The sequence below is a fragment of the Egretta garzetta genome, unplaced genomic scaffold (genome assembly GCF_000687185.1).
Source record: "Egretta garzetta isolate BGI_Z169 unplaced genomic scaffold, ASM68718v1 scaffold397, whole genome shotgun sequence".
Classification (NCBI taxonomy): domain Eukaryota; kingdom Metazoa; phylum Chordata; class Aves; order Pelecaniformes; family Ardeidae; genus Egretta; species Egretta garzetta.
In genome coordinates this window covers 10,784,418-10,802,090 of record NW_009260493.1, presented here as the reverse complement: position 1 = coordinate 10,802,090, position 17,673 = coordinate 10,784,418, and the positions used below count along the sequence as shown (strand labels likewise).

Sequence of the window (17,673 nt, the reverse complement as noted above, 5' to 3'; positions counted from 1 at the left end):
GCTGTGGGGGCGGCAGCATCCCTAGGGAAGATCTACAGGGAAGGCAATCCCGACGGCTGCCCTGTAAACCAAATGACTGGTAGCTACACAGGCTGGAGGACTTAGATAACTGGGGCAGAATTAAATTAAAAAACCAGAAGGATTACAGTATTTCATGTTGCTGAAACCTAAGATGACAGGGCATCTAGGGAGAACATTGCCGTATTTATCCAAGAAGCCAATGAATTGGGGAGGGAGAGAGAGAGAATGGTTCATTCAGGGTTAAACGGCATAGATAGCATCAAAGGTGAATACAGAGTGAAAAGACAGGGGAGAAAAACCTCTGTGAAACAAACAGGTTAGAAGGAGAATATCAAATATGAAGTTATTAATACTGTATTTTTCACTGGTGAATATTCTTTATAACCGTGTCAGAGTCAGCAGTGTGTGATACGGAATAAACTACAAGTCAAGTCATTTACAAGTAGCTTGATATATCACTCCCTGGCAGCTTTTCATACATCTTTGAAAAAAATGTTTGGAAAACCGGAATGTCTATCACAGAACATAAATATGATGAGGTGAAAGTGCAGATAAAATAGACAAGCCACTGCGAAAGATGAGCCCTGTCCTCTATGCTTCCCTATTCCGTTGCTCACTTTCAAGAACATCTTTTCTGTAAGTAAAAGCAGCCAACGATGAGATAAATGAGGGAAGAGAAGTTTCTGCGCAAGCCTTAAGTGCAACAGAAAAGGAATTCATACGCTGCTTGGCCACTGTCAGTAATCATGATACAGGTAAGATGATGTAGACCTGAGTGGCATTTTACTGGCTAGGGAAAATAAGGTTTGGTATCTACAGACAGTAATATCTCCTGTTACAAATTAGCACTTGTTTTGGGCAGATGACGCTGATGATCCAAAAGTCTGCCATCCCCCCAGAGGCTCACCCACCTCTCCTGCCACCTGGGGAGGAGAGTGAACCTGGAGGGATCGGTCCTCTCTCCCCCCACAGCCTCCACACAGCATCACAGATTCGACTCCTCCTCAGGGCAAGCAGGCCTGACCGACTTACTTCAGTTCAACAGCAAAAAGCATCAAACTAGACATTAACTAGGAGCAAAAAGGGGACCCAAAATCTCTATCACATTTCCCCAGCTGAAACCCTGTGGGTGCTAACAAGGCGCCTTCTCTGAACTTCCTTTAGGCCCCACGAAAGAAAAAGCAAAACAAAAAAGGCTCTCCAACATTCAGAGGGTACTCTCTTCCTTCCCCTTAACTTTCAGGGGTTGTAAAATTTGTGCAAACCAACAAAAGACATTCTTCAAATGTTATGAAAATGGCAAACAGGCAGAAGCACTGTAACAGCAAATGTTTCACCATCAAACTAAAGAAACGGTACCTTCATCAGTTAATCAACTGTATGAAAATGCATTGAGGTCTCAAAATGCAAAGTTACATTAGAAAACTATGAAAAATTCAAAGAAGTAAACCCATGCAAGCTACATGAAACAAAGTTAAATTGGACATGACCCTCCCATTATAGGTACACTTTTTCTGAGATAGCGAGCAAGCCTCCCAACACTTGACTGCAGCTAAACAGTTTACCCCAAAGCCCCACGGCGTTTTCAAACCCTCCTCTTGAATACTGATCCATGCCTTCAGCTTCTGGATACAGTGGGAAGAGAGGAATTACATGGCACAACCACTTTTCTCCAAGAGAAAATACCATCCTTTCAAAAAACACAACAGTCAAGGTTGTGTCCCTCAACTCCCTGCTGAAGGCGTGCGTTCTCGTACACATTCTCCAGTCTAAATTCCCAAAATACCATATCAATCCTGCGCAATGATGTGCCCAAATGCATCATCAGAGGATACCACCTGTATGTGCCCAGTCCAAAGGTTCATTAAAGAGCAAGCATACTCAGTATCTAGCAAGAAAAACAAATGCTAAACATCAAATCGCGTTCTGTGGCAACCAGCACCAAAACCCAAGATGCTTGGAAACAGGGCAGTTGCTGGTAAACAGCTACGGCAGATTCCTGAAGAAAGGGAGGGGGATAGAGCCAGTTGTTTGAGCCTGAACAGACAACCATGCCGACGCTCGTTCATCCTCCGGTAACAGTTGGTACCGCTGGGAGGTCAGCCCGACTCCATTGTTTTTACAGCAATTTGCATTTTATTTTCCATAATGCTTTTTAATTTCACTTTTTCAATTATTACTCTCAGGCAATTGCTTTAATTATCTGTTATTCCACAAGGAACGACATTTTCCTCTGGCGGAGAGAAGGGCTGCATCAGACCGCATTAACGCTGATGAGCCTCTCCATGGGCGAGCGCGGGGCTGCCTTGCCAGCCTTGGCAGCCCAAGTGGAGCGGCCGGTAGCCAGCACCCACAGCTACTGCCGACAGATTGGCCCGCTCGCCACCGCTCTGACGGCAATCTGCGCAGGATTACCAGGCGCGTATTAAACTTTGCAACGCGTGCAGTGCTCCCTTTGAATTTCAGATTCACCAAAGCAAATGGTATCGCCGCAGACCGTGGCAAAACACATCCAAACTGCAAAGCCGCTTTCCCTAATCCAATGCTATGTTAATGCAAAGCTCAGCAGTGATGGATGGACTCATTAGTGCCGCAGTTATCGCCATCTGAACCAGGTGCCAAGACATATGGTTTAACAGATGTTCTAGCAAAAAGCTCTACTCTCCGCACTGTGCGAGTGTCCAGTTAAACCGGACATCGATAAGACACTGAAAATCGTATCGGGCTTCTGGGAGCCACAATTGTTCCCAGCTCAGGAAGCCGTTAAACACAGCCTGATTATGCAAAAAACCCTATTGCTCAGATATCCCAATTAGATCCACAGAACAAATGCTGGACAATACGTACACTGCTTTCCGGAGTCTTTGTGTACCCAAATGTTATTTGTTCTATTCAGCCCATTCTATTTCGCCACTGTCTTAAGTAAAGAAACGAAGCTTAAAACCTTGGAAGCTTTCTCCACACAGAAATCTCCAAATCGAATGGGCAAACAGCCCCCCCCTCGCCACACTCCTGCCCACCCCTGCAGTTTCATGTTTAGAACGCCCCGTGCGTGCTATTCTTTCACATCTTTAATATTTAACACATATCCATCCCGAGCACAGGATTAACAGGAAGAAGTGACTCTTGTTTGCAAAGGTATTTATTGACATAACTCCACTGGAATGCATGGCATTTCATGGGCAGGGAGGGAAACAGAATAAAAAGGTGGCCCTATACATAGTAATTCAGCAAATCTATGTGAACAAAGCAGCAAGGTGCACCAAACATTAATAAATGAAAGAATCCTTGTACTTTAAGTGTCTTTGCAAAGACAGACAATTTTTAGGCTTTAGAAAAAAAGAAAATCAGCAGAAGTGGGCAACAACTGATCAGTTATGATGTCTATACATGCTACATTCAATATGATGTCTATACATGCTATATACAGTCTTTTAAGATTGCACACACACACACGCTTATGCTCACCTCCTACAGGAAAGAATTTTTCAGCAATAATTTCTGCCAACTCCTGAAGCTTACAAGACAGAGACTACCAAAGCATAAGAGGTGGGAAAGCTAGGTCACCACCTTGGGTTTGGGACTCCTATCACACAACCCAGCTGCCTCAGTGTGCACAGTGGCACCAAACTATAGTTGCTGGTGTGTGACACTTCACAGTGGAAATTTTAAGAGGAGGTGGAAAATACTGAGAAAAAAAAACGCACAGCATTACATTCAGAAAGGGATGGCAGGCAAAAAAAAGATAATACATACCAAGATTGAATGTATTTCAGAAACAACATCAATGCTCACTTTAAACAAAAAAATCAGGACTTTGAAACTCTTTCAGAATTTGCTAATAATTGCAGGTCATAAAGAGAACCCTTCAGCTCACAACTGCAATAGATTCGATAGCAGATTAGGTTGAAAAGGTGAAGAGCAAAAAAATTTGAGCTGCATTTCTGTCCCACTTCTACCATTCGCACCGTCACAAAAGGTGTGCTTCAGATCATCTTGTACAACCAGTTAAATCTCTTTTATCTGTGCAAATATTTGTTTTGTATTAATGCAGCTGCAACTTTTAAAGACTTCTGTTATCTTTACTGCTTATCTTTCAATGCCAAAGCTCTGGCTGTCCCAGACCTTGGTCCAGTGGGGCTGCAAAATGCAGGGGTGGGAGGGAAGGGGGATGAAAGGGGACAAGAGACCAGATACAATCTAAAAACAAACAAACAGAGAAGAATCTACAGCCATGAAAGTCAGGAGAAGTTCAGTTCAATGTTAATTCCTATTTGTCCGAAATGTGTACAGACGTGCATTTGTAGAAAATGGAGTTGATGAAAAGGCTGTCATTACAGCAGTAAATGCACAGGAAGCAGTGTATTGAAATGCTGTACCTATTTTGATCCAGTTTTATTTTCAGACATACAAAGGTATGTGCACTTAATTGTATATAAACTGAGAAAAACGTAAGCATGGAAACATGCATGCACACTGATCATCTAGTATATGATCACAGCTTTTTCACCAAAAACTAAGAAAAAAATTAAAGTTTACATAGGAGGCTACAATGAGACACGCTACCAAGATCCACTTTTACTTCTGTTCAGGTTATTATAGTGCTTCCCTCTTCCCTGCTTCTAACCAAACATCCCTAGCTTTTTCCACCTGCTGGCACTATTTATATAGGTAATTCAGATATTACTAAAGCTAATAAATAAATAAATAAATGCCCCCTAACCCAAACCAAAATAAACGGTCCTCCCACACATCCAAGAACAACAAAAATCCAGTTTGGCCCAAAATCTTTTTTCAGCCAGATCACTTTCCTAAACTGACTTACTGGGAAGCTCCAGAAGCCCCAGCATCAGAGCAGAGAGGGATGAGGAGGATGAAGCCCACACTGCGGCAGCTCTGACCGAGCCTGGCTGAAGCAGCTGTGGGGCTGCACTCACCGGGCAAAAGAACTCTGAACACAGAGCAGGGCTGCTGCTATTTTTTTTTTTTTTCCTGCTGCTGAATTTACTTTAGCCCCTCTCCAAAACAGAGGGCTGGGAGAGCCAGAAAGCACTGGTAGAGTCTGTAAGGAAATTTGTGCCTGCACATCTCTATTACTTCAATGCAAACAAATGAGATCTTAGATCATTTCAGATACAAAAAGCCCTACTGTCCCAGTTTGCACCCCAGATCTTTCTTTATCAAAGAATGTGTTTTAGTAGCAAATTGTTCACTGCTTTTTCTTTTTTTTCCCCCAATGAAATATCTTTTCTCTTTCAATAAGGACGTAACCAAAAGCTATTTTCTCTAACACTGTGTCCTCAGAAAGTATCTTCTTCCCCATCCTCCACCCCCTTTCATTTTTCATTTTTGCTTTTTTTTTTTTTTTTTTTTTCTTTTCCAATGGCCTTTCTTGTTATGAGAAAAATACATTCCTGGAATGTTTCAGCTCAGGGCTCTCAAAAACAATTACTTAGGCATTTGATTTGATCTGCTGGTTCTTCCTTTCTGGGTATTTGGGCTTTATGAATCTCCGGTTTGGTCAAAGGTTAAAGTGAACCTTTTCCAAGTCACACCCTGGAGCCCCACAAGGCCCATAAATATCTACCCCAGGTTTTAAGGAAAAGGAGCAAATTCAGTATTAGATGCACACAACAGCAGTAACTGGCTGTGTTAGCTAAGGAAGAGAATTCAGAGAGGGAAAGTTGCCGATTCACGCTTACATTGGGCAAGTAGGATGGAGGGGTGGAATGATGAGGCAGGAACTAAAAAATAGGTCACCTTCAAATTGCTGAAAATCTGGCAGCGTTTAAGGGAAAAGAAGAAGGGGAACAGAAGTTCAAGTATATCATTTTAGTAGCAAGGTATCTTCAAGAATATCAAAGCACTTCATAAGCACAAGGAAACAGACTTATGACCTCAAAAGCACCTGATTTTTCGACCTGTGAGAAATTACCACATCTGTGATCTACACACATAAAAAACCAAATCCCAAACCACCACAAACCACCCATGAAGCATATGGTGGGACAAAACATATGTTTTCTGACTTGTTCTGGCTGCTAACTGGGCTTCTCAGGGGAGTGAAAGTTAGAAAGGATAATCTGTCAGAGTTATCTGACTCCGAGGGGTGAGCTATAGGGGAGATTTCCAGCTGGTTGTCTCCATCGGGCCCTTCTGACCCATGACCAACTGAAGGTGGTTTGCTAGTATGCTCCTATTGCTATGGCCCTGTCTTTGATATAGCAAAATCCAGCTCAATTTAATGTTTAGTGCATTGTGTGCTGTATTTGGCAAGTCCCTGAAATCAAACTCCTCTTCCTCAATGAACTCATTGCATGTTTGTGCAATTTAGACAAGTTCCTACTCAAAGACACGGAGACAAATCATTCCTACTGCTACAATACCTTTTCACTAACTGCAATGCAGTTACTGTTAGATTTGTGTTACTTTTTTAATGTTGTGGAATATTTGTCCAGTAATACACTTTGAATAACAGATTTTTTTCTAATCTCATTCTAACTATTAAAAAAAACCTCTTTAAAACTTTATCACATGCCTTTGCAACTGTTACTCAAGGTTTGTCAGCTCTGCTCTCTATTAAAAGAAAAATCAAACAGATTGAAGTAACTGATTATAGTTCATTTGAAAGTACAACGTTGCCAAAAAAGATAGATATTTTAAAGTTCTGATTATAGCTCATTTCAAAGTACAATGTTTCCCAAAAAGTGTATACTTTACAGTTTTGAAAATATACAGAAGTACACATTTAAAAACAAAGTTTTAAAGGGCATATTCAGAAACCATTCTAAAGGAGCGTTGGTGCTTAAGGTTTATGTGTAAACTAAAGCATACACATAAAGGTACACATACAACTAAAGTGATTCTTTCATCCTTATTACGTGGCAACGCTTAATTTTTTAAGGAGCAACTGTGAGATTTTGCCATCCTTCTACCAACCGGTGTTCTTAACTGTAAGCAACCCCATCCCCTCACCACAAAGCAAAGCGGTTGTTTGGGAGGATGGTGGTGTTCATTTCTTCTTTTCTAGTGAGAAGGGTTATTTTCTGGTTTTAGTCATCTCTTGGATTCTAACACACCTACTACTCACAATTACACTCAGGTAAAAATTGAAGTCCCTCCTGTTATGGAGACAGAGAAAAAGGACATGCAACAGTCCCTTCATGTTGTCCCATTAAATATGCTGTTGAGTAAAACTGATATGCACACAGAAGTGCAACCACATCCCTCCAGCCACCTGCTTGGACAAAGAATCAGTTGTAATTTATATGATAAAATAATCCTCAAAATTTATGACAGCTGTGTCACATCTCTGTGTTACTAGATCCCAAATTATCTGCATTTAATGATAACAAATTTTGTTACAAAGGAGCTGATTTGCAAGGAGATAAGGCCCACAAGGCCTTAAAGACCAACCCTTCTCCACTGCCCACACCAGTTGTTTGCATTTTTTATCCAAGCTTTTTAACATCACAAAATTGATTACCGGTTTCTCCATTTAAGAGAGATAAAATTGTATTTAAACTAAATATTTTACACGCAGAAGAAAAAAAGCCTTAGGAATTTAAATATTTCACCTCCAGAAAGCAGCTTGTCCTCTAGCCAAATAGACTTGCATGAGTTGGCCTTACCTGGAGCCATAACTTGTTATTCACTGCATCTCTCCCCGTAGCAATGCATTGAAATGTAGCATTCTGCCCTGCATTGACCTCTACATCCCCCAGCCTCAAGAAATGTGGAGATTTATCTGCAGAGGAGGAAAACAAAAATTACAAATAACACTTATTTCTAAAAAAGGTGCCAGCAACGTTATTGTCTCCCTGAAGATGCACATTGTAACAACCTTTGGCTAAAAAACAGAAACAGAAGAGAGAAAATTATTTGTTTCATCTCTGTTCGAGTCGAAAGAGTGCTTTCTGTCCTTTCTCTTCTCCCCTGGTGATTCTACTAACTTTATGTTATACATGAGTTATAATAAAGTCTTTTAAAAATCAAAGCTAGAAGAAGGAGATAAAATGCCAAAATGTCAGCAGCACTTTACAAAAATGATCCCAAAGACTTTCGATTGTATGAAACTCATCATACTGAGAAAAACCCAATTAGCGGGATACTGCTCAGGCAAATAGTGAGATGCTATTCAGATTATTTGCAATGTAACTCCGAGCTCTGTTGTTTTACTAAATGAAATCGTTTGTGCCATTGAATACAGTATTTCAGGAGCTGAAAAATCTATTTCCCATGCTGACAAAGCCCCTAGGAAAGCTCAGTGGCAAAACCACCTGAAGGATTTATTATACGCAAGAAAGCCGACAGACACATTTGAGGAATGGTTTGTTACACAGCTCTCACCCATCCCTTTCTCAAGAACTACTAATGAAAACAGTAGCTGAACTGTTATTTCTTTGTGCTTACAAAAAAAAAAAAAAAAAACCAAAAAACAAAACCCAACAAAAAAACCCAAAACACGCAGGAAAAAAACAGCAAATTGGAACAAACAGGGTTTAAACATCAGTAACAAAAAGAGAGCTTATCTGAATACTGTATCATGCTGATAATCTGCCATCATGGCTGTAACCAAGTGCCTTTTGTTTTGGCACTTAAAAAAGAACACAAAGGGGAAAAAAAGCCAGAAGAAAAAAAAAATGAAAGCCATATACTGAATCCGAGCAGGGCTTTGCTGAGTACAGATGTCAGATAGCTGGGCTGGCTGAAATATAAAGAGGTAACTCACTCAAATACCCTGGAAGCTTGGTAGCCCCCGAGAGCTATGGTCTTAACAGGTTTGGAGTATAAGAAAACAAAATGTGAGGTTGCCATTGCAACCTTATTATTTGGCATCGTTTCGCAAATTTGGGGGAGGGGGTTGTTATATCTTAATCATTTCAGAAAGCAATTAAATTATCAGTCATGAGGTACATTAAGTGAAATCACATTTTAGAAAGAGGACGTCTAGGGGAAGATCAGAAGAGTTGAGCAGAACCAAATGAGCAAAACAATGTGGTAACAAGTGACAGAAATGCACAGCAATAATTTCTTCCTCACAACTTTTTATTTGTAGAACATTTTCATTATCACAACTTGTGTTTGCAGGGAAACACAAACAAATGCCTGAAGTCTGTCCACAAAAACAAAACAACAAATCTAAATCCTTCAGTAGTTCAATAGCCAGAAGCCTTTTTTTTAACCTGCTGTGTCCATTTGAGGAAAAAAAAAAAAAACAAAACAAACAAACAAAAAAAAAACCAAAAAAAAAAACCCACCAACAAGGGCATGAAATCTGATAAACCTCCTACAAGCATCTGCCAATTCGGTTTCTTTTAATCAGTGAGTATACACATTAGCATTGAAATCCACTTTGATTATGCACACCAACTATGGTATGGCTAAAAAGAAACCGAAGAATTTCCGCTTTTGTATTCCTGTATACTTTACCGCTGGCAGACAAAGATTTTACCCAGGTAAATCACTGTTGCAACACTACATTTTCCCCTGGAAGCTGCAACAAAAATACTACTGAAAGAATGAAGAACATCAGTGACCAAGTGATGAAAACTCAGCAGTCTACAGCAATATCAAATATGTCCTGAAAAGACAGAGAAAAATGCAGCTCTTAATCATTACTTACCACAAGGGTAACTCAGAACCTGGATGTCATCAATGGCAATGTAGCCATTTCTCCCATCTGAGACTTCAGCTTCAAATATTACCTGTCAAAATGAAAGAAAAAAATGTTTACAACACTCATTTCTACAGAATTCCCACAGTGGCAAGCGTGTAGATATAAGACACATTGCCTTTTTCATTTAGTTGAAGTTCCTACAAGGTTTGACGACTGAACAGAATATTTATTACTCAATGTATTGCAGTTCCCTACCATTCGTATACATTACTTGCCTTGGATTTGCTGCTTATGGCGCACCAGAAAAGCAGGTTTATTACATCAATTAACGGCATACTGCCTTCACTCCACTAAATGTATAAACATGATTCAATTCTGAAAAGATGCCATTACTTTCAGACAGGTTCGACATCACAGCACAGAACTGATCAACCAATTTTAACGAAATTTATATTCTTGTTGGGGGTCACAGTATAGTCCACAGTCTCCTATAACCTTCTGCAGTTTAATTGCATGGGAAAACGCGCGGCAGCACAGAAATAGCGCAGCACTCCCCAGTGGCAATGAAAAGAACAGCTGTAATACGAGATTTATGTAATGGTTGTTAACTTCATTCTTCATTCTTGCAAGGCAATGGGGAAATTGCTGTGCATGGAGGAAAGAGACTGTCTCCACATCCAACTTTTTGTCCCACCCCAAACGGGCAGTAACACCAACGAATCGCCCTTGGACTGCTCCAGAGCACAGAGCTGTCTTTTGCTACAGATGTACTAAAACAACACCAACTGACCAGAACAAATTTATTGTCAAGATTCGCACTTCCTTGTATGGTGAAAAAAAAAAAAAAAAGTAGAATACGGTGAAAGTAAAAGGAAAATAATTAGAAGGAAAAAAATACAGGATGAAGCATATATGCAGTCTAAACTAAAAGGATGATATGAAAGAGGAAAGCACATCAGTGAAGATTAAGTAATACGATATGAAATTGCAGTTGTGATTGCCGAAAATGAGTATTTTTGGGGTCTTCTGTGCAAGACAGGCTTAGAGCAAGTCAACTGCTCTATACATAACCTTTTCAAGCAGTTCACGTCTCTTACTCTTGGGGACAATGTAAGGGAGCAGCAAAAGCAACACATTAACAACCTAACGCACCCTGCAGGTGAGGGGGAGAATACTGTCCCCATCAAGCACCTTTCTCAGGTCTTCTTACTGGGGGATCCACATGGCACCTTGCTAGGAAGGAACAACCACGGCACTCTTCAGTCTCAAGGGAGCCCTCGGAGCCAGCAGCTCCCATCTACCTCTGGAGCTCCTTCTGGACCACTCATTCACAAGAACTACCCTCTTTGGCAAGATACCTGGCATTTCTGCAGCCTGGCTCTGAACACTGCATCAGGAACACTTCTGTGTGCTTATGCTCCGCTCACTACCTTTCCTCACCTTGACATCCCACCCAGACATGAAGTGCAATTTACCTTCCCACCGAAGGAGGCAGGGACACCAGGCAGCCTGTTTATACTCAGAACTAATTCCACAGCCTTAACGGTGGAAAAATAAGGAAAACTTCCAAGGAAAGGTGGATATGGGCATGTTCATGATGTGGTTCACAGGGTCCCCCAACTTGTGCTTTGACTGCAGAAGGAGGAAGCCTGTGGGCCATGTATACTTTGACAGCACTGGGCTACAATCCCTCTTCCAACTTCTCCAGAAGCTCTCGCTGAGCTTCTGGCTGTGCTTCTCTCCACTTTCTTTTTTCTCCCTTTTAATTTTATTTGCACCCCAATGCAATTAAGGTGCAGAAACCACTTCTTTCTCTGCCTCCTCCTCCTGCCTTGGCCAACAACAGCTTGATGGAAAGGAACTTGGTGTCTCGGGGTCCTTCTTTCATTCCCTTGTCCAATGACCTCTCTGACCAGAGCACTATTTGACAGCGGCCACCAGCTCCTCAGGCATCTTTAGAGAGCTGGCACTTGTTCCCATTAAGGAACATCAATATGAGTATCTTCAATTCTTTAATAACTTGGACTAATCAGCTTTTTTTAAATTTTTTTTTAAAATCTTTGTATGGTTGGAGGAAGAGAAACAACTCAGTAAGGAATAAATATCATATTTAAAGCCTTTCTGACAGACCAATTTCTTTACAACGCAACACAGTTCTATCACATACACAAACTCTGAAAGCACCTTGTTTCTCAAAGTCCAGTTAAGAAATTTGAGCATCGCTGTTGAGAACCGGACTAAATTTACACCTTGCTCTGAACTGGGTTGTTATTAATTCAGTTGGAAGTAACTTAGGTCCAGTTCCCAGGGAAGCTTGGCCTCATGTACGTGCGTCCTTTCCCTGTACCTTCCTCACTGGGGGCAGAGGGGACAAAAATACCTTTCTCAGGACAGAGCTGGGAATAAATTTACTTGGTTTTTCCTACCTCTTCCAGACTAATTTAATTAATCCTGACCCTCCAAGAGTAGGAAGTTATCAAAAAAAAGAGAAGTTCACAGGAAAGAGTAAGATTAAGACACGGAGATCCATGAGAAGAAAAAAACCCAACACAACAAAACAAAAAATATATGAAGAAATACAGAAATGCAAGAAGCCTACAAAATGTTACTGGGAGCAATGTTTATGAGCTAAGTACATGAAAAATAAAATTATTAAAAAGACAGATAATAGAGAGCTGAGGTTTCATATATACAGTGCTAAACTAGTTTTTATTTACATTCATAATTGGTATAAATACAGCTATGAACCATTCATAACTATAGACACTATATAGCAAAAGGTGCACCTCAGTTAAAAAATTCTTATCAGGCTTTAATTTGATAACATCTGTTCACATTTAAAATAGGAAATGGAAAAAGGGAATTGCATATATAGATTCAAACAGCAATTTTAAATGCTGACAAGTCAGACCAGAACCTGAGGTAGTTCTTTTCCTCGCATACGCATGCAGTGCTTGAGAAAAACCAGACTGTTGAGCTATTCCTTTCACCAGAGAAGGTTTATCCTAATCAGACACCAGTGCTTTGGGGTTGAATCCTGCGCTTAGTCTGCACTGCTGTTCAGTTCACAGTCCTAGAAACAATGGCTTAAACACTTTCATTTTAGCTGAAAAATAATTCAGGTTATCACTCTAGCCAGAAAACATTAGTTGCCTCTGCAACTATAAATGTCCTTCCACTTATTACAATTTAATTGCATGCTCATCTAGCGCACTTCTGAGAGATGCTCGCTTCCTTTAATGGAGAGGAGAGACTGTTTTCGGGGATGAATAGGGCTGGCGCAGAGCAGGGCTGTGGAGACAGCTATCCCGTCTCGTTTGTACCAGCGTCACCGCAATGAACGAGAATGGGAAATGCTGAACAGCTCAGGTAATTCAAATGCTACTCAAGGGAATTAGATTTGATCCCTGAATTTTCTACACAGTTCCAAGGTGATACTCAAATAGTTAGTTACTTCTCCAAATAAAACGGCATATCCTTGTTTATGAAGTGCCTGCATTCAGACGCAAATGAAGACACAGCGTCAGAACTCCCTGAACTGGACATGCTCCTATGTATTTAAGGCATCCCTAATATATCTCTTATCCAGATTTTGGTCCATTTTCCCCCTAAAACCATGCAAACTTTTAGTGAACACAGTATCACTTGCAAAAATCCATGGGTTTACTACTGACACCATTAAGAGCCATTTCCAGTTGTGTTTTGTACCCGGCTTCCTTTAATGACCCAAATCAGTGACAAATTGATCCCAACAATTCTGCTATATTATTCACAAATTTATAGGCCTCGATTGTATGTCCCCAAGAAATTCTGTCTCAAACTGGAAGAGTACCAGATTATTCAGTCAGTCTTTTACAAAAACCATTCCCTCTTCTTTGATTATCCTTCTCATCCTTCTCTGAAGCTCTTTCTAAGTGCACTATATTCTTTGAAGATAATGAGAGCAGAGCTGGCACACAGTAATCAAGATGTGGGTGAGTCATAATTTATACAACAGCACAATATCATTATCTAATTTATACTGAACTTCCTTAACCATTCTTAACACTTCATTTGCCTTTTTTCACCATCACTGGGCTCTAAGCTCACATTTTTATGAACCCCACAGTCTTGCTAAAGAGTGCCAATGGCAAGCTCTGAGTCCACCGTGCTGTGTGTGAAATTAGGATTTTATGTAGTGTGCATTATTTTATATCTCTGTATCTACACTAAAACGTACCTGCCATTTTACTGCCCAGTCACTTACAGCTGGTGATACCGTGACGGTCCTTCTACAAGTCCTCACAATCACATATTGTCCTTGCTATTTATTCCATAGCAGCTTTCACCTACAAACTTTTGTCTTTGCACCATTCTCTGGCCCCCACTCTGGTCCCTTATGAACATGTTGAAAGGCACAAGTCTCTATAGGATGCCTTGGTGACTACTTCTGGGCATACTTACAATTTATTCCTGCCTTCTCTTTTTCCTCTTAAATAATTATCTATCTATGCAAGTACCTTTCTTCTCATAGTATGGCAGCTTAGTTTCACCACAAGCTTTTTCAGATGGACATGGTCAAAAGCCTTTTGAAAACCTAACTAGCCTGTATCAATCATATCACCCTTATCTATATGCTTGCTGACCCCTGTAAAGGGCTCCAAGGTTACAAATTAAGTGTATGGCATGCAACATACAGGACAAAAGAGAAAAAAAAAAACATTCAAATTGGTTTGTGTCAGGCACTGCAAAATAACACATACTTTGTTTTCACATCCCAGCTCTAAAACGCAGATGACGACAATCACTCTTTACCTAATATGATTCTAGAAATAAATGTTTGTGAACAACTTAAATACTCAACGGTATTTGAATTCAATGGAAAAAGTAGTAATTACTACAGCAGAGACCCCTAAAGGGATTTAGTTGCTGAAGTGTAATGCTTAAGAAATACTCAAACCTTCCTGTTCCTACACAACCCTAATATTGTATTCTGTTATCACCATGAAGACTAAGCCCACGCTTGCAGAAATACCCAAAATATATCTCTTAAAGGCTGGCCAGGATCCAAAAATTTAGGTATCCTCATTAGTAGCTCATTTGACGCACTGAACAAAATAAGCATTCCCAAAACATACCTAGTAAATGAAGTACAAAATGCAGTCAGGAAAGAGGGAGAACAACACTGTAGCCCAAAGCCTACACTTAGAACACAATTCTCTCTAGGTTTTGGAAAAGCCGTTTTCTTGGAAAGTACACACCACCATCACCAAGTAGGGTATTTTCAGTACAGTTTGAGACCTTCCTTGTCCTTCCTCACTTGACTAGTTCTGACTACTCATGGTACCGAAGAAGGCAAGAATCTCTCACAGTTTTGACAGCAGTCTTGTCAGAGTATCATATAGATGAAGCAAACATCCATACATCAATTAGAGAAAATTAAGTATTAAAAGGTTTAGTAACAACAGAAATGTAGTGTTTCATTGACTGTTTTTCCCTGCTAGGCTCTAACACACATCATTAGAGAGAGCTGAAAAGGAATTTGAGATGGAAATAGGAAAAAAAAAAAAAAACAACTAATTCAGATCTTGTAATTTCCAGAGCATTCAAATTGCAACACATTCTTGTTCAGCTATAAGAGGGCTTCTACTAGCTTAATTATCTGAAATCAAACTTGTAAATAGATCAATTCCAATGCTTGCTGGAAAGGTGTATTTAGAGAGCTGTAAGCAATCAGAAGGTATCATGTAAGTGATAAATCACAGTACAAAAAAAAAAAAAACAAAAACCAACACCCAAAAACCCACTTCAACTAGAGTTCAGAATTACTGGAAACTTTGTGCTCTTCCCTCACCGTTCCAGTATGCATAATCCTCATGGTGTGCATTTTGACCTATTTTTGGCACCTCCTACATAATTTCTATTGAACTTGTGATTAAAACAAAGGAAAAATAAATTACTTAGAACCAAAAGAAGCAGTGGAGTTGTATTAATTAAACTCAGCAATTATGAGTTATATTAACCTCACCAGATATAAAGCATTAAGGTCTCTCATAAGCATACAGAAAGAAAACATATTAATTTTTTTTTTCTACTTCATACACATCTCCTTCATTGATTCATTTTAATTTTTGTAAAAGCACAGTAGGGTGACTCCTGATATATGTGAACCTAGTACTTATACTAGAATTTGTTAAGATTCAACAGCACATAGGAGCAAGTTTGTTCTGTAGTCAAGTAACTTTCTGCAGATGAAAAGCCCAGAACAGCAAGACAGTTATACTCAAGATAAAACGCTAACGAATCCTATTCACTGACAAGCTTCTAGTTCTATCCAATGTTTCTGTAGTGTTAAACTCACTTTAAAATACTAAAGCAAAGTTTTTAATTACCAAGAACCTAAAAATCAACATAAACATGAAAACAGTATCCTGTCACAAAAGAAATACTTAACGGAAGCTGCTTGAAAGAAAAGGACAGCTAAACACATTTTTACATAACATAAAAATTTTGTTGACATAATAAAAAGCATTTCCCCTGTGAAAGTTATAGATAATTTTGCCGAACTAATTTAGAAATCATGAAAACATAATTACTTCCATTTGAATGCTTAAGTAATGCTGTGAGGCAGCCTCCGCTGCCGACAGGGCCCAGGAGAATTTCCAGCACAGCAAATCAAACACTTGGGTGAAAACTTTGGGATCTCAATTCTGCCAAGTCAGCTAACATGCTATTTCTTCTTTTTTTTCCCCCTCAATAACACACCTTCTGAGATTGAAAACAAAGGAATTCAGCCTATCTTCTCGCTGGTATCCTTACCAGCAGAGCTGGTCAGCTCACAGGTTCTTCGACCCTCTCAGCGTCACCAACGGGGAGCCTTGACACGGGCACCTCCTCTCAACCCCAGATTCATATTTAAGGTCTGCTCAACATGGGGAAGCCTATACGCCCCAAATCCATCTCGGTTCACACTCTCTGGCAAGGCAGCACCCAAAAAACATGCCCACCAAGGGTCCCAATAGGTAACCTTCAAAGAATGTATTAGTTGTAAATGAGCCAGCTCCACCGCTCAGTCCCAGGAGGAAAACAAAACAAAACAAACCCAACCCAAAACCCAACCCTAAAATTGTCTCTTTACATGTCAGCAAGAACTGCAGGCGAGCTACACCATTTAAACAGGAGGCAAGTCAGTAACAGTGTTTTACCTCCACAAACGACACACATGCTGCAGGAAAACACCTAATTAAGGTGAAGCATAATAGACCCCTGAAAGGGCCCGTACGACACAGTTCTCTGATGCAGGGGAAGCTAGAGACCAGACATGGAGATACTGGAGACCCCTACGTTAGTTGGGGACACCAGGTTGACACTCACATCCTTCCACTCATCTATGCTTACTTCTCTCGGGTTGCTTATGCCAAATGTTTCTAGGCTCATGCCTAGAAAACGTCTGGATGAAGCGCCACACGCAGAAGGGTTACAGCTGCTCTGGCTTCGGAGCACGAGTAGTTTATCATCTGGGAATACTTACAGTCTTACAAAAACCCACACTGCTCTTAACTGACTGAAGAAGTTGAAGAAAAAACATCCTTACACAGTCCGTAAATACAAGATCTTCAACAAACCAAAACATTTGTTTAAGAGTTTAAGAAAGTTCTTAAATGATTGAGATTTAAAAATAATAACAGCAATACATGCAAAGGCTTGACTTTTAACCATGGGAAACAAAAACCTTGATAGCATTGTAAATCATGACATTTAAAGGCTAAAACTGGGACAGTAGCAGTAAGAGACAAGCTAGGAATCAATATGAAATACTTAATACTTCGCTCATGTTGTGGTTCAACCTGGCAGGCAGCTAAACATTCCCCAGTCCTCAGTGGAATGGGGGAGAGAAGGGGTGGGGGGGTGAGTGTTGCATAAAAAAAATAACAAAATTTGTGTTGAGATGAAGGCAGTTTCATAGGACAGAAAAGGAAGGGAAGGGAAAATAACAATGATGTTAATAATAATGATGATAAAAGAATATACAAAACAAGTGATGCACCATGCAA

General features: G+C 40.1%; 1 protein-coding gene across 1 annotated transcript in view; it reads right to left on the bottom strand.

Moving 5' to 3' along the window:
* Positions 1–17,673, bottom strand: part of PTPRK (protein tyrosine phosphatase receptor type K) — a 384,122-nt gene that overhangs the window by 214,978 nt on the left and 151,471 nt on the right. Inside the window, exons 4-5 of the mRNA XM_009644374.2 lie at positions 9,647–9,728; positions 7,653–7,768 (exon numbers count right to left, since the gene is read on the bottom strand). Of these exons, the coding sequence (XP_009642669.2) occupies positions 7,653–7,768; positions 9,647–9,728 (198 nt within the window). The remainder of the gene's footprint in view (positions 1–7,652; positions 7,769–9,646; positions 9,729–17,673) is intronic.